The sequence below is a fragment of the Artemia franciscana genome, chromosome 19 (assembly GCF_032884065.1).
Source record: "Artemia franciscana chromosome 19, ASM3288406v1, whole genome shotgun sequence".
Classification (NCBI taxonomy): Eukaryota; Metazoa; Arthropoda; class Branchiopoda; order Anostraca; family Artemiidae; genus Artemia; species Artemia franciscana.
The window spans coordinates 4,131,034-4,149,951 of NC_088881.1; the positions used below are offsets into that span (position 1 = coordinate 4,131,034).

The 18,918-nt window shown below is 34.8% G+C and overlaps 1 protein-coding gene across 4 annotated transcripts in view; it reads right to left on the reverse strand.

The window, feature by feature from the left end:
• The window catches only part of LOC136039177 (uncharacterized), a 92,769-nt gene that overhangs the window by 4,285 nt on the left and 69,566 nt on the right, over positions 1–18,918 (reverse strand). For all 4 annotated transcript variants that reach the window (XR_010620387.1, XR_010620388.1, XM_065722695.1 and 1 more), the window contains exons 7-8: positions 11,643–11,818; positions 4,036–4,177 (exon numbers count right to left, since the gene is read on the reverse strand). Coding sequence is in view for 2 of the 4 variants with exons in the window: in XM_065722695.1 (XP_065578767.1) it covers positions 4,036–4,177; positions 11,643–11,818 (318 nt within the window). In the remaining 2 variants the exon portion in view is untranslated. The remainder of the gene's footprint in view (positions 1–4,035; positions 4,178–11,642; positions 11,819–18,918) is intronic.

The window sequence follows — 18,918 nt, forward strand, 5'->3', positions numbered from 1 at the left end:
AACAAATATACTCTAACAAGAGCTAAGAGCTCATATGGCACTTGTGACGAGGTCGGAAGAGCCGAGAGCTCATATGGTACGAGGTCGGAAGAGCCAAGAGCCAAGAGCTCATTAAGATCTGGTCACCTTTTCGTAAGTTACAAATACCTCAATTTTCAAAATTACCTCCCCCCTCCCAATTCCACCAAAGAGAGCAGATCCGGTCCAGTTATGTCAGTCACGTATCTTAGACAGGTTTCTATTCTTCCCATCCAGTTTCATCCTGATCTCACCGCTTTAAGTATTTTCTAAGATTTCCGGTCCCCCCAACTGCCCCCCCCCCCCAATTACGTTTGATCCGGTTGAGATTTAAAATAAGATATCGGAGTTACGAGGTCCTTCTAAATATGAAGTTTCATGAAGATCCGATCACTCCTTCGTAAGTTAAAAATACGTTATTTTTCTTATTTTTCAGAATTACCCCCCCCCCCCGCAATTGAGCGGATCCGTTCCGTTTATGTCAATCATCTATCTAGGACTTGTGTTTATTTTTCCCACCATGTTTCATCCCGATCCCTCCACTCCAAGTGTTTTCCAAGTTTTAGGTTTCCTTCTCCCAACTCCCCGCTCCCATCACCAGATCCGGTCGGGATTTAAAATAAGAGCTCTAAGACACGATATCCTTCTAAACATCAAATTTCATTGAGATCCGATCACCCGTTCGTAAGTTGAAAATACCTCATTTTTCTAATTTGTAAGACTTACTCCCCCCCCCAACTACCCAAAAGAGAGCAAATAAGTTCCGATTATGTCAATCATGTATCTGGGACTTGCGCTTATTTTTCCCATCAAGTTTGATCCCGATCCCTCTACTCTAAGTGTTTTCCAAGATTTTAGGTTTCCCCCCTCCAACTCCCCCCAATGTCATCAGACCCAGTCGGGATTTAAAATAAGAGCTCTGAGACACAATATCATTCCAAACATCAAATTTCATTAAGATCCAATCACCCGCTCATAAGTTAAAAATACTTCATTTTTTCTATTTTTCCGAATTAACCGGCCCCTACTCCCCCCCCCCAGATGGTCAAATCGGGAAAACGACTATTTCTAATTTAATCTGGTCCGGTCCCTGATACGCTTGCCAAATTTCATCGTCCTAGCTTACCTGGAAGTGCCTAAAGTAGCAAAACCGGGACTTTAGGTTTTCCCCCTCCAACTCCCCCCAATGTCATCAGATCCGGTCGGGATTTAAAATAAGAGCTCTAAGACACAATATCATTCCAAACATCAAATTTTATTAAGATCCAAATACCCGCTGATAAGTTAAAAATACTTCATTTTTTCTATTTTTTGCGAATTAACCGGGCCCCCACTCCCCCCCAGATGGTCAAATCGGGAAAACGACTATTTCTAATTTAATCTGGCCCGGTCCCTGATACGCTTGCCAAATTTCATCGTCCAAGCTTACCTGGAAGTGCCTAAAGTAGCAAAACCGGGACCGACAGACAGACCGACAGACCGACAGAATTGGCGACTGCTATATGTCACTTGGTTAATACCAAGTGCCATAAAAACCAACATTAAACTAACTAAAAATTATATCCCTGCAAGGGTAAGCCTGAAAAGAGCGTGGCAACGTTTTGACAAGGGAGAAAGTCCCACTAAACCCCCTTGAAAATATTTCAAATAGCCTTCTATTTGCAACAGTAAATATATAAAAGCATTTATTTTTAAAAGCAAAATTCAGATTTAAGTTTTAGATTTCAAACAAATATATTCCTATTGCCTCGTTTTTTTCCCCTAAGGACAAATTACATTTAATGATAGAAACAGGTGGATTTAAGAAGGAACAGCGCTTTGATTTTAACATTAATATATCAAATGTAAGTGCGTAAAAATATGAGAAACAAATTGAATTTAGAATTCAGTAACTAACAATTTAAATTACATTACTGAAAGGGCGTGAAGTTACCATGAATGTCTGAAATTCGTGGATGTCGATGTTTACGAGTAAATGTCCAAATACACTATTTTCCCCTTGGATTAAGTCAGTGTTGCCAGCCAACTTTTTCAGTTTTATGCAAGGTAAGATGGTGACAGGTTAGGTTAAGTTAGGTTTTTAACCCATTTCTGATATTTATAACCAAACTTAACATAACCTAACTAACTTTTACCATCATAGCTTGCGTAAGACTGAAAAAGCTGACTCTCAAAGCCTATTGAATCCATGCAGAGAAAAAGGAATTTCGGGCGTTCACTGGCGAATGTCGACATTAACCAGATTTCGGACACTGACGGTAACATAAACATTAGATTCAAATAAAATTAAAGGATTTAACTTAAATCGCTACCACTTTGTTGCGCACATCAGTTGTAATCAGTTGTAAACTTTAAAAAACTGATGGCTTTATGAACTTAGTCGATATGGTTTCTGAACGTAATATATAATGAAAACTCAGCAGATTTACTTCAAGTTTTTACCGCTTTGTTACTAACATTGGGTACCACTGGAGAGTTTATACCAAAACTGATTACTTTATGGACTTAGTCGATCTGGTTTCCGAATGTAACATATATTCAGGGGTCGGCCGCAACAGGATACGCATAAAAATTTATTCTAGTGTCTTTTCCATTCAGAAACTGACAAAAAGTGACTATTCAGAGACATTAAGAACAGAGACAAAGGGACTGCACAGGTCCTAGTCACTACTTTGTTCTTATATATTTGCCTCCGAGTGGCTTAATTGGGGCGAGGGAAGATGGACTTGCAACTAGTTTGGATCAATATAATTTTAGCCTATAGTTTATCATATGCTTTTAGGACCATTACAAATTTATCTTATGGTTTTATCATATGATTTTACGAGCCATGTAATTTTATCCTAGTTTTACCATATGATTTTAGGAGCCATATAATTTTATCCTTGTTTTACCATATGATTTTATGACTCAAACAATTTTATCCTAGTTTTATCATATGATTTTAGAAGCCACATAATTTTATCCTAGTTTTACCATATGATTTTAGGACTCAAACAATTTTATCCAGTTTTATCATATGATTTTAGAAGTCACACAATTTTATCCTAGTTTTATCATATGATTTTAGAAGCCACATAATTTTATCCTATAGTTTACCATATGATTTTAGGATCCATATAATTTTACCCTATAGTTTTACCATATGATTTTAGGCCCCATATAATTTTGACTTGGCGACGGTTTTTCACATCGATTTCAGTTCATTAAATAAATGAAATATGAATTTAATAAAAATATATAATTTGGCAAAGTAGGGAAATTTCAACAACAAAACTGACAGTGCGTGACTGAGAATCTATAAGTTGAGAATTAACTATAAGGGTTCGTTGTGATTGATTTGAAGGGTGCAAGGCTTAACAATGGAAGAGGGATCACCCCCCCCCCCCGGATCCGCCGACCCAACTGATAAGGGTTAAGGGCAGGATCAAAAGCTTGTGATGAAAAAATAAATGCACAACTTATGCAAGATTAATCTGTAAACATTTAAAGATGTTGCTAAGGAATTTCGAATTATTTCTTTTTTTTCATACTCCTGCGTCATATCATCATTACTAATTTTAAACAGCTAACAATCTGTTGTCCAATTTATTTTTACATTACCTTTCTAGCTCACTGAAATAGGCACTGGCTAAGTTGAGTTTTGAAACGAAAAAAAGGTGACAAAAAGTCTTTTTGTGACTGTGGCCAACCCCCTGTCCAATAACAACGCAGTAGGTTTACCATAAATGTTTGCCACTTTGTGGCGCACATTGGTTGCCATGGGAGAGTACATATAAAAACAAATCGCTTTATGAACTTGACCAATTTTGCTTTTGAACTTACCGTAGTAACAACGCCCACTATAAACTTTCACTATAAACCTTTACCAATTTTATGCACACATTGGGTGCCATTTGAGGCAAACTAATCACTTTAGGGACATCATTTATTTGCTTTCTGAACGCAGCACATAATAAATACGAGTCCAAGAAGTAAAGATTGAGGGTAAGGGGTCATTAAAATCACAGGACTTACCATAAAGTGATACCACTTTGTTGCGCACATCAGGTGCCATTTGAGGATGTATATCGAAACCTTGATACGCCCATCCTGTTGGTTTAAACGCAAGCACTGACGAGAAACAATCTCCAAATTCCGTTAAGTAATTGCTGAGCCACTAAAATGTATAATTAATAAAAAAATAACATATATATATATATATATATATATATATATATATATATATATATATATATATATATATATATATATATATATATATATATATATATATATATATATATACAGAATCTAAAGAAAAATAGAACAATAATAGCCAGTGAAAAATCGAAGAAAACTATAAAAACATTTCGGTCAAGACAAAACTGTCTTTAGTGCAGAATAAAATAAAAAAATAAAAATACAGGGAAGATTCCACACAATAATAGAAAAAACAAACCTTAAAATAAATAATAAACTCAAAAAAGACCCTTTCCAAGTAACAATAAAAGGGTAAATGAATAAAAAAAAAATGCGATCGTGAATGGTAAATCAAACTTTCATTTTATGCAAAGCTTTTTGAAAGGCTAATCGTTTACCAGATATGGTATTATCAGAGATCCTATTAGGTTACGAAATATGATTTTGTAGATAGATATAAAAAACAATTGGGATTAACAAGTTCTTTATAGATGGGACTTAGATATGTTTCTAAAGTATCTCTAGGGCGACCTTTTTGTTTCAACTGCCTCCCTGAAAACTTATATGAGACCTTTAACGGGGGCTATAATAGAGAAGTTATCAAACAACATGAAGTTGTGTGGGTTGTAACAGACGTGTTGAGCCAAGGTGGAATCAAAAGTCTCAGTTCTTTAGCATAGCTTCGTGGCTTTGTTGATTGAGGATTTGTTTTCCGATAAACTCTCTCCTCATTGTTGGTGGGCCCTTCTAATATAGAAACAACAACAAGAACAGGGGATTCTGTAAACACCGCTACACAGAATGGGGGTGGTTTTATCCTTTCCACAGTTTAAAAAACACTTTATTTTGTTTGAATTGTTAAGAGTGACACTAAGGTTATGTTTTTTTTTAGTTCTTCCCAGTTTGTCACTCAATTTAGGAATATAGAGTAGAACAGTGAAATGCTTATTGTCACATACCAAAGGGATGCTACTGTTGGAACTTATCGAGTTGGTGTCTTTTTCTACCTTTTCTTAAGTTTTGTTTTTTCGTTTAAAAAGTTGAATATAACCCTCGTTTTGAATTTTTTCTTTTTATTATTAATTTTTTTGCTTTTTTGTTGTAATTAGATGGAATGTCAGCACAAATGGTGGTTCGGAGGATTTGTCGATTTTCTTTCTTATTGACTGCCCAGAGGATAACCATCGGATAACTATGGCTTTTTCACATGTTTAGTTAATATTCCAAAAAGTAGAATATTATTAAGAAATTATAAATTTGCGGTTTACTTACATTTAATAAATCTGAAATAAAATAAAACTGAAGTCTAGATATCTTTTACAGCAATTATTAGTTCTGCTTGTTATATTTTTTCCACTTCATCCAACACTCTTCTGTTTTTCTGATACACTTTTTTTGAAGTAATTATGGAATATAGTAGCTTAAAAAACAGTGAAAAGTTGAATTTTTCTAAGGTAAGCTAAGGTTTTCTAAGGTAAGGTAATTTAAGGTAAGGTAAGTGTCTCAAGTGTTTGATAACAAAGCGAGTAAGAAGAGTGATGGTTTACATGAAATAAGAAAAATAATTGCAAAGGCCAGAAAACCAGATAAACTCAAATTTATAGGACCATGCTGCAGAAATGTCTGTTTTTATAATATATCCGTATGTTAATGTATCTTTTTGTAAAATTTGTCATTTTAATGGTATGGAAAGACCTTATCCCCTTCTCGCTCGATAATTCTATGGATATTTTTATATGAATAATTTTTATATAATATTTAATTTAATAATATGGATAATTTTTTATAAGGCCACACAGGCAAATGGATGTTCTTATAGGAATGTTTACGGAACGAGCGCTAAAAGGGCTATACCCTATAAGGTTCAAACCTCGAATAAAATATAGAAGAACAGAGAAAATTGTAGAGATAATGAGGTAAAAACGGTTTTTTGGCCCAGAGGGGTTCGAATCGTTTGGATATTTGACTCTTTAAAACCATGAAGAAACAAAACTTTAGTATTTAAGTCTTCAATATATAAGCCTTAAGTTAATCATTTCTTTACCTGGAATATATTGCCCATCTAAATGTAGTAAACCTTCAATGCTTAAATATATTGCAAACTTTAATTTTTACATATTGCTTGGGCCACTAGCTTTGTAAAGATTGCCGCATTTGGCATTAATGCAAAAATACTAATAAGTTAGTCACCGTTAGAAACAGTGAATATCTGACCTCTTCCTCGCAGATCAAATGTGGTTTGCAATGTTGCAGTTTTAATTTTTTCTAACTTTTCCTATAATGGATTCAAGTAAGTTTATGGATATCCATTGAAAAATAAACGTCCGTACGATAGTTAAGTTTTAGGACTATTTGAGCTTCTGAGCATATTCGTAGCACACGATCAACCAAAGATATAACTTCTCCTTTTTTAATACAAGGAGGGTGGTTGGAAGAGAAATGCAAATACCTCTTGTTATGTGTTGGCTATCTATAAATTGAAAATTTATAAAAATTGAAAAATATTGAAAAAGGTAGTTTATGATTATCTTCTAGCTCTAAGATGAACTGAAAATTAGATTCTAAAGTGCTAAGATGGGTCAAGAGGGAGGTTAAGAAGTGACGTCTCTCAACGATCCCAAGTAAAGTCGTCCACAAAGAGAACCCCAGGAACGGTGTTTCAGAGTGAAAGTTTTCGAGACAGTGTACTCAAACTCTTCGTAAGAAGAATATCAATATAAAAGTGGTTAAAAAAGTAAAAGGCTAGTACCCATTGGTAGACCCATAATTTGGGTGAATAACTAGTTATTGTATCGGAAATATAAGGAAGAAATATTGGAAAGGCGAACGAGACGATTCGAATAGTTTCAATATTTAATATTTTGTAAAAAGTTCACAATCTCTAATATCACAAGATGCATACATAAAAATAGAATTAAAACTGAACAAAGTTGTGTTTTTTTTATATCAAGGCCTTTCTTCTATTTTTTTACTAGTTGTCATTACTCTTCTTTACGATTTTTTTCGCTTTGTCAGGCTTAGCCAGTGTGGTCTCAGAAATTTTATGGTGCTTGTTAATTATCCAGAACAAAATCAAGAATTTTGAAATATACGATATTTCGGTTTAGCAGTCTGTATTCGTAGACAATTAGCTTAGGCTCAGCGGAAAAACTACGTTGTAGGCACATTTTATTAAAATACTTAATATTTACATATTAAATGTTGGTATTTAATGATGCTTATGTTAGGTACTTAATATAATGCGTTCAGGGTAGACTGCTTTCCATAATACTCTGTTGTATTTTCAATAATTTTATTACTATAGTATTATATTTTCATCACATTTTGGCATATTTCACAAGGATTAATCTAACTTCACTTCTTGGGTGTGTTCTGTATAACTAACAAGTACCTTATTTATCTTTGTACCTTATATATCTATATATATAAAAATAAGTTGTCTGTCTGTGGATCAGGTGACGTCATGTTTCTGTGTTGACTGACGTCATGAAATTAGTTGTCGTCATTTTTGCTTTGACGGTGACGTCATTAGACCGAGACAGAGGGAATATAAGTGACGACCGGGAACCTCAAAGAGAAATTACAGACTGGGACACCCGGAAACAAATCACGACCGGGACACAGGGAATATAAATGACGACCGGGACACAGGGACACATCATTAGAATAATGAGGTATAGATCTGAATACGGATTGTTTTTCCCATGGACAATTATATGTTGCATGTTCAAGAGTCAGTAAACCTGACAATCTATTTATATGCAAAGACAATGGGACAGCGAAGAATGTTGTATATTCGCATGTTTTACGTAGTTAAAAACATATATTTATATCTATCTCTATTCACAGGTGGGACACAGGGACACAACTACAATGGCGCGTAACTGATATGGCGCGTAACGACTTACGCGCGCGGGGGGGCTTGGGGGGGCGCGAAGCGCCCCACCAACTAGGTGTTGGGGTGGCGCGAAGCGCCACCCCAATAGCTAGTATATATATATATATATATATACACCAAAAACTTTGATCATATACTAGATATTAAATGTATTTATTTCTTCTCTCAAACGCCATCTACAAATTTTCATTTTTTGTCAGATATATTATAAGCAATCATTACTGAGTCGTCCTTTTATTTATCTCATTTATTCTTAATTCAATTAATTTATGTTATAATGTTAAAACTACGATGTTAGCTATAACTTTAATACTATGATAACTACTATGATGTTACTACAAACTCATTTCATGATAACCTGCATGAGTAATACAGCGCCAAAAATACTCCAGCTCATACCATACCGTTAAAAGATTTGCTTGAAGATAAATATTTTAAATCTAGTCTTTTTATACCCCTCCCATACACCCTTTGAGGCTATTTCGTTAAGCTGTAAAAGTAATACGCTAAAGAAAAGTCCTGGGTAATAACCAAACCAACTATGCCACTCTTTTATTATGGTCAGAGTTACGACATTTTGTATTCGGGAGGATGTACTTTTGCCTTATACAATGAGACATGGATGACAGTGTGGGCAAGGACGAGGTAAGGGCGGAGTGAACTTTTTCCCTATACGAGGAGACACGGATGAGAGTGTGGGTCATACGATCTGGGAGTGTAAACTATTGGGTGAGCTGCGAAAGGAAGCGTACGTAGAGTGTAGGTTTGACAGAAGATGGCTGGTGAGTGTTGTGAGTGATGGGTGTTTTGCAAGTACTGAAAGGTTAAGATGATTTCTCAGGCCAGCAATGGATAACAGATAAATATTTTTATAGTTTTAGCACTGTTTCTTTTTATACAATATTTCTTTTTTATAATTAATGTATAAAATTAATTTATACAGTGTGGATTAATTAGAATCGATCTGAAGCCCAAAGGATTTAGAACAATAAAAAATATTCTTATTTAGCTGATGGCAGGTGTCAGTAGGCTCATATAACATCTGAAGATCTATAACACATAACAGCTGAAGACCTAACTAAGATAATATATATATATATATATATATATATATATATATATATATATATATATATATATATATATATATATATATATATATATATATATGTGGGTGTGTGCGTGTAAAAAAAAAGTTTTGTCATTGTGGGGAGGGTTCCTTTGTCTTGATACCTGTTCTTTACGTTGTTTTGTTCAGATGTTTTAAACATCATCTTGGAATAAATCTTTTACTTTTATTTCACGTTTTTTGGATTAAAGCCAAGTTTTTTCAGGACTTTGAACACGCAACGTTCAAAAATCTACCCGACAAACACTACCGTAGGTCAATGGTTACTACTACTACTAAAAACAACTCACCGCGGCAGAAAACCGCCTGAGGCCAAAACAGCTACGCACGCTCCTACTCCATTCCAATCTATAAAAAGCCTCCCTCTTTAAACCCTTCCAGAAAGTTTCCCATTTCCTTTAAATTTTCCCTTGCAACATCCTCCCACTGCAAGCGAAGGCGAACTGTTTTCTGTTTAGCCCTGACGGTTGGCCGAAAAGGACAATCTTCGCAATCTGACTTCGTCCGCAAAACGTGCCATAGACATCTCAACCTTTCTCTCACTGCAGTCCTAGAAAGCGGGATTGAACCACATTTTTCGTACAGTCTACTATTTGTAATACGGTCAGTAAGTTGGGTACCTAAAACAACCCGTAGACAATTTCTCTGGAAAGCATCTAGCAAATCTTCCTCCGTTTTTAGGAGCACCTATGCTTCAGAACCATATTTGACCATAGTCATCACTTCAGCGCTCAATATTGTAATCTTGATTCGCAGACTCATCTTTCTATTCTTCCAAACTTTTTTCAACTGTGAAAAACACGTTAGACCTTGTTTACCACCGTCTTAACTAATAATACTACCTAGGTACGAGAAGATGTCCACTTGATCGATCTTTTCGTTACCCAGCGTCACTTCGTTATCTTCAACTATTCCTAGCCTTAGCGACTAGTCCTCTAGACATTAATTTTTAGACCTATTCTAACCTCTAAAAGTACATTCATTTAGCTCACACTTTCATCTAGGATGCTTAAATCATCAGTATAATCTAAGTTCAGGGAATTTTTAATTTCTCATTTGATTCTGTGTTCTGCCACTGGCCTCTTGTGCTCCTTAAGACAAAGTTCATCAAAATTAACCCTATAAATAGGGGATAAAATATACCCCTGCTTAGTTTCTGATTTAATACAAAACCTGTTTTGGTATTAAAATGCATATTTTTGTGTGTGTGTGGGGGGGCAAACCCCTCCCCAAAAATATCAAAAATGTGAAATTGATATTTAATCCTTCGTTATTTCTGGGAATATTTCTGGTCTACGCTGTTATTATGAGAGTAAAGAGTAGCATTAAACCCCAAAATGAGCAGACTTCAATCCGTATAGGAGGGGAACTGCTCCTTCCTCATCCCTACCTCCGCCTCATGGTCGTAAGAAATTCGGAGGGTACTCATTCAATCAGAAATTACGAGTTTGAGTCTTTTTTTTTATGCTATAAAAAATTTATTGCCTTCCGCAATCCCTTGCTCTTTACGCTAAAGTTTGACTCTTTGCCACAATTCTGCTTTTTAAAACATTTAAAAACTTTAGCGTAAAGAGCAAGGGATTGCGGAGAGGACAACCCATTTCATATACGGAGTAATTTCTGTTCGTTTTAAGTTTTAATGTCACTCCTTACTTTCAGTTAAAAACACTAGTTTTTTTTATGTAATCTTTAACTGGGACAAGTCCGGGTTGACTACTCCCCCTCAAAAAATTAACATGCCAGTACAATATTTTACTATTATACCGTCTAGCTGCATCTTCAAGACCCTCGGCAATTTTATCATGGCGTCCACTTCACACCTCCTTAGTTCATATTTTAATGCTTTCTCCACTTTCTTTACATTCCTGTTATGTTCATCTTGATCTATCACTTAGGTATTTCTTTTACAAGCCCCTTCTCCTCTCTATTAAACATAAAGTATTTTCACTAGTATTCCTAGCATTGTCCCTTCTCCCTTAAGACACTATCAGCAACTTCACAAATTATTTTTCAAAATTATTCCATCCGTCATCTACATTGTCAAATTTTAAATTCTCCAGTTTAGTATTGAACTTTTCACGGAAATTTTCTGTAAAATTTTCATTAGCCTCCTAATAAACAAAAAAGTTTCAACACGTAGCAAGCAGCAAAAGTGGCTTATTGCTAAAAAATTTTTTTTTTTAAATTTAAAAAAGTGGCTTATTGCAAAAGTGGCTTATTTATAAAAAAAATGCCTTCAAACAATAAAAGATTATTCAAGAAGAAAGTGGCTCCAAAATATTAAACTCAACACACCAAAAAATTCCGAAGATTGCCAAAACTAGTTATGACGGAGAAGTGGGTCTTTTGAAGTCTGATTTTTATGCTTTGAATTAATACCGTAATGAAAAGTTCCTTCTACATAAAGGTACTAACCCCTGCATTCAAGTGTTTCATGGGTAACACATGTAGACTTGCATCTCTTGGATTTTTTGCCAGTTTTTTGGTCAGTGATTCCATTTGAAGGCATTCCAAAACTTTTCTCTTGGCGGGATCAACCCAAATTTTTAAACCCAGTTTAGAGGCAATTCCATCGTAGATTTTTTCTTTACCTAAAAAAAACGAAAATGAAAACAATATTTATAAAAAAAACACATCTCAAAATAAATCCAGTAGGCCAACTTATATACTAAAGACTATCAATAGTCAAACAGAACGGATGGAGTATCTGAATTGCCCTTACAGCATGCCTATCTGCCTTAGTTCTGCCCTAGATTGATAGACTATCACGAAGATGTGAAAAAAAATGATGTTTATACAATTATCTGAATTACCCTTACAGTATGCCTATCTTCCTTAGTTCTGCCCTAGACTGATAGACTACAATGAAGAAGTAAAAAAAAAAAATCATTTTTATACAACTTTGAAAAATTATGCCAGCATTGCCTCTCGATTAGACTGTCTTAACTTTACTCTAATTAGGCTCTCAAGTCTTTGATCCCTTTGACCGGAACAATTTCCAGAGGTTCCAGACCATTTCTATGATCTAAGCCAGTGGTTCTCAACCGGGGTCCACATGGACCCCGAGGGGTCCATGTAACATTTCCAGGGGTCCACAGGCAAAACACAACAAATTGGGGGTCCACAATGATATTTTGGGGGTCCATGAAGAAAACCAACTCAGAACACTCTTTATTTTTGAAAATTTAATTTCTACTGTAATTTACTGTTCACTTTATATTGGGGTCCATGTAACATTTCCAGGGGTCCACAGGCAAAACACAACAAATTGGGGGTACACAATGATATTTTGGGGGTCCATGAAGAAAACCAACTCAGAACACTCTTTATTTTTGAAAATTTAATTTCTACTGTAATTTACTGTTCACTTTATATTGGGGTCCATGTAACCTTTCCAGGGGTCCACAGGCAAAACACAACAAATTGGGGGTACACAATGATATTTTGGGGGTCCATGAAGAAAACCAACTCAGAACACTCTTTATTTTTGAAAATTTAATTTCTACTGTAATTTACTGTTCACTTTATATTGGGGTCCATGTAACATTTCCAGGGGTCCACAGGCAAAACACAACAAATTGGGGGTCCACGATGATATTTTGGGGGTCCATGAAGAAAACCAACTCAGAACACTCTTTATTTTTGAAAATTTAATTTCTACTGTAATTTACTGTTCACTTTATATTATGTCCACTGCCTGATACACCGTCAACACTTAGTTGCAAAAAAATGAGTGCAAGTCTGCATGATGCCCTTACTGTTGTAATAAAAGTAGTTAACCATATTAAATCAAATTCTCTCCGAGACCACCTTTTTTGTGAATTCTGTAAGCTAAATCGAGAAAAGTTTGGGCGGCTTGTATCAAACAGTTCATGGTAACGAACTGTAGTAAGGAGCGACCCGGCTCAATAGTAACCAAAACTCTAAAAAATTGAATTTTGATACCAATAGCTACATCAAAAGAATTCCATTTTAATGCTGATTTTAAATATATAAGTTTCATCAAGTTTAGTCCTACTCATCAATAGTTACGAGCCTGAGAAAATTTGCGTTATTTTAGAAAATAGGGGGAAACACCCCCTTAAAGTCATAGAATCTTCACGAATCTTAATGAATCACGAATCAGTCATAGAATCTTAATGAAAATCACACCATCAGATTCAGCGCATCAGAGAACCCTACTGTAGAAGTTTCAAGCTCCCATCTACAAAAATGTGGAATTTTTTATTTTTTGCCAGAAGGCAGATCACGGATGCGTGTTTATTTGTTAGTTTGTTTTTTGTTTTTGTTTTTTTTCCAGGGGTAATCGTATCGACCCAGTTGTTCTAGAATGTTGCGAGAGGGCTCATTCTAACGGAAATGAAAAGTTCTAGCGCCCTTTTTAAGTGATCGAAAAAATTGAAGGACACCTAGGCCCCCTCCCACACTGATTATTTTCCCAAAGTCAAAGGATCAAAGTTCTGAGATAGCCATTTTATTCAGCGTAGTCGAAAAACCTTATAACTATGTCTTTGGGGACGACTTACTCCCCCATAGTCTCCGTGGGAGGGGCTACAAGTTACAAACTTTGACCAGGGCTTACATATAGTAATGGTTATTGAAAAGTGTACAGACGTTTTCAGGAGGATTTTTTGGTTGGGGGGGGGGGCAGAATTAAGGAGCAGCATTATAACTTAAAACGAACAGAAATTATTACCCATATGAGGGGCTCACCTCCTCCTAATACCTTGCTCTTTACGCTAAAGTATTTTTTTGTAATCTCAACTATTTATTCTACGGCTTTTGTGATTCAGGGGTCATTCTTAATGAATTGGGACAAAATTTAAGATTTAGTGTAAAGAGCGAGGTACTGACGAGGGGGCAAACCCCCTCATATATGTAATGAAAACATGAGAATACAAAAGTTCTTCACGTAAGCTAATTTATAACTTACGTATATCTTTTACTAATAAAAAGATTCGTAAAAAATGTAAAAGTTCTAGTTGCCTTTTTAATTAACCAAAAAATCGGAGGGTAACTAGGCTTCCTCCCTCGTTCTTTTTTTCTTAAAATCATTCGATCAAAATTATGAGAAAGCCATTTAGCCAAAAAAATATGCAAATTTCGTTTTAATTTTTCCTCTGCGGAGAGCCAAATTCAAAATATACATTGATTAAAAACATTCAGAAATTAAATAAAAAAAAAAGTTTTTTTTAACTGAAAGTAAGGAGCGACATTATAACTTAAAACGAACAGAAATTACTTCGTATATGAAAGGGGCCTCTTCCCCATTAACGCCCCGCTCTTTACGCTAAAGTTTTTTACTGTTTTAAAAAGAAGAGTTGAGAGAAAGAGTCAAACTTTAGCGTAAAGAACGGGGCGTTGATGAGGAAGCAGCCCCTTTCATATACGAAGTAATTTCTGTTCGTTTTAAGTTTTAATGTTGCTCCTTACTTTCAGTTAAAAAAACTTGTTTTTTTTATTTAATTACATACAGAGGTGAGATGGCTATCAAAGGGGAATTGTCTTAAGCGTTTCATTGCACTTTGGGACTCTATTGTTTCCTTTTTTGCCGACACACAACTTGGAGCAAAGCTGCTTTCAAATAAATGTGATGTGTTTTACTTATCAGATATATTCGAAAAATTTAATTCACTTAATATACAGCTCCAAGAAAACAATTCTGATCTGATATCTAGTACAAGTGCTATTGCTGCTTTTCTAAGGAAACTACAGCTGTAAAAGAATAATATCAGGCATCGTGCATTTGAACAGTTTCCTTGTTTGGCCTGTATTAACAGTGATTTGTAACATGAAGATCTTGCATTATATGGTGAATATTTGGAAAATATACATGAAGATATGCAAACTCGGGTTGGCGACCTACTCGAGATGGATATACCGATTTGGGTTTCAATTCCTTTCGAAGTTAATGTTGCCGAAATAGACATATCTTTGCAAGAGCCCCTCAACGAAATACAAAGTGATGAAATAATGCATGCAAAATTCAAAGATCACCAAGTACAATATATGGAAAACAAATGATGTTGCTACAAAGTACCCTTTGCTCTGGCATAAACTACGTTATTGCTTTTCCTACATCTTATCTTGTTGAAGCGGGATTTAGTCGTCTTTCTTAAATGTTATCAAAGATCGCAATAGACTTGACATTATGAAAAGGGGTGATCTTCGACTATCATTAACATCAATAAAACCAAATATAAGTAAACTCGCCAAGAAGCATCAACTACAGGGATCTCATTGAATAAACATGCCTTTTCCTTTTTTTTAATCACACACTTAATTTCAACTCCTTTTTTATCCAGTTTACTTAATGTTGGAGTGAATTAAACTGCCTCCGTGAGCTTGTGTTGCTTGCCCATGGAAGAAACATTTTAATATTGTAGTTATTGTCACAATAATAGTAATAATAAAAATATTAATAATACTTATTATTATTATCATAGTGGAATATTTTATTTGTATTAAATTAGTTTCATTTAAAAATAAAGCTTAATCGTATACTATTTCTTTGATAATTAAAACCCTAAAATTTATATTAGTGAAGAATAGAAAATTGTTCTTATGTCCAATAGCTATGAAGGGGTCCACCAGGATAAAAAGAAGGGAAAAGGGGTCCATGGGTAAAAAAAGGTTGAGAACCACTGATCTAAGCGGTGTAACCCCAGGGAGAAAAAACTCAAACAAATCAACTACAAGACCGCGGAACCTAACCTGCTCAGGTCAACAGAAATATCCTCTCCCCCTGCACAATAAGAAATTCAGCGGCACTGAATGATTAAAGTTTTATTTCTTTCTTCATTTATGAAAATGTTTGATGACTCATAATTTTCGATTTCGCAAAAATTAGCGAAAACTTATTTTATATTTATAAATTATTAGAGAACGTATTGTAGGATCCATAACAGTACAAAAATATCGATGTCTAACAAATAATTCATTTCAGAGGCAATAATCATTCCCCTCTCAAATCTTAGAGAGGGGGGACAGGCTGAAGGGATTACATGGCGTTCGTCACAACCACCTTTTACCTAACCTCAGGTTTAGGGTCAACACAACTTTTTTTGCCTTCAATAAGCTATTTTCGTCTATTCATCTATATGGCCAGAATGTGATTTTTTGGCGGTTCAAGGCTAATTTCTCATGTAAAAATCTATTGAATATTAACGATTAAACAAAATAAAAATCAAGACACTGGTTAACTAGTTATCATGTATATACACGCCAGAAAGCAGAATGAAGAGAGGGGAGGGGTGCTCATGATCTAACAAAATCCAATAATTTGGATAAGGTCTCCAATAAAGTCAAGAAAATTTTCAATTTGAGGGGATAAGGGGGCTTGTTAACAAGAAATACGCGCGCAGGGTTCTTAGCATTGAAACTAGTCACCCCACTTTCCTCATTCGCAGCTTTAAATATTGTGCTTTAAATTCTCCGACAGAATTGGAATTATTACTATAACTCACTAACAGCTTTTTTGTTAGCTTGGGTAAACATAATTTTCGGTCGATTGTTAGGTTAATATTATTGTTGGGAGCTATTACTTTTATTAATTATGGTTACTATTATTGTCAGTTTCTATACAATGCGTTCCCTAAGATCTCAATATGCTTTTATGATACAATTGCTCCATTTCTAAGTGTATCTCAGTGTATGCGCCTGCACAAACAACACCGTTTCCGACACAAGAGAAAAAACTAAATGATTTAATTGTATAGGATTTATTGTAGAGACAAAGATATCCACATAAATAAGAATCTTTGTTTTTTGTTAAACATTCGCGATTGAAGATAAGTGTCGTGAACATCTTTCTGAATATTGTGTTGTCAACTTTGTCAAATATGTGTACTGTCAATTTCGGGTCTAATATAAAATGTGTTAAGTTTCTTTGACTATTTGATGACTTTATTTTTTCTCGAAAATTAAAAAAAATTTTTTTTAATGTTTTTGAAATCTAATGACTTTCTTTTTTCAATAGATTTGCTGGCTAGACCCTTTTTACGTCCTTTTTATTCCATTCGTAAAAATGTAAGTGAAAACAAGACATAACTCACTGGGTCCAGCCCTCTCTCCACCACCGACTTTTCTTACAAAAAATTGTTGACTATTTGATGACTTATATTTTTTCTGGAAAATTTTAAAATTAATTTTTTTTCAATGTTCTTGAAATCTAATGACTTTCTTTTTTTCAATAGATTTTCTAGCTAGACCCTTTTTACGTTCTTTTTTACTCCATTCGTATAAATGTAAGTGAAAACTAGATCTAAACCACTGGGCCCAGCCCTCTCCTCCTAACTCTACCACCGGCTTTTCTTACAAAAAAAAATTGCTGGGATCCCTAGTCTAATTAGATTAGTTTATTACAAACAAAAAGTACAACTATCTAAAAGGTAGTTGCACATGAGAAGTACATTACAGTGTAGTCACTTATGGCAATATATTAAAAGTACTGCAAATTGCTAGACTTATATAACATATGCTATGACACTTGGAACACAAACACGAAGTTACAATACCAACATTATTCTCAGCAAGACATGTTACAATTATACTGACAATTATAAAATGCAGCAACAATTATTACAGTCACATAACCTTTGAAGCAAAATTACCGAGAAAAATAAATACAAAGAAAACAATCGTAGAATAAGAAAAGAAACAATCAAGAAACTAACGGACCCATCAAAAAAAGAAAGGAGAAAAAATATGTAATGACAACCAATAATAATAATAATAAAATGCATTTAAAGAAATAAAAATAAACTGCATTATATATACACAATAAATAAATAAGTAGTACACTGCCTGTAAAGCTTATATGCGTAGATTTGCATTTAAAAATAAATGTTCTATTGTATTGTCTCCAAACACTGGCTCCCCCTCCAACAGAAGCAAATAGAATTTTACTTAAACAACTATTGGTTCTCTTCCTCTCTAACACTATCTGGGAGGTAATTCCGCACAATCTGCCCCAGATATTGAATATTAAAAGATCTTCTACTAGTCCTATATTCCGTTACTAGGATAGTAGGTTTTCTAGTAAAATCAGAAGTGTGCAGGGACCTTTTAATCTAATACACCCTGAAGCAGACAACGCATTAAGGACGTAAACATAGCAGACCATTACTCCATGGTAATCATGGAGTTGTATGGCATCCATGTATGACATCGCCAGGCTTGAAAGAGTTCAGAAAATGATGAAATGATGAAACTGATGATAGTTTCTAAGCAGGCAGAAATGTCGTATGAAGAGCTGCTGACAAAGTTTAAAATGCAAACTCTGGAAAAAAGAAGAGAGAAACTCTACATGGATTTCGGAAGAACATCCCTGATCTAGTCAATCCACAAAACCCTTTCCCCCCTCAATCTACAACAAAACGACTCCCGCGCAGGGTTGCAGTACCTGCTGAGAAACTTTAGCCGGTACGCTGTGCCCACCAGCGGTTAGCGAAAAGTTTTATGCCTAGTTGTGTAAATATGTATAACGAAAATCAGGAGGATTGATTAGTGTTTTTTTTTTTGCGTCGCTATTTAATGTGACTACACCAAAAAAATTTGGCAGTGTCACGAAAATTTTGGTGAAAATAAAACCTTATCTATCCATCATAACATCCAGTATCAACTAATAGAATCAACAGTGATATGTAGTGATAGAGGTAGGGCAATACTTGGCAATTACAGCAAGTGCCTT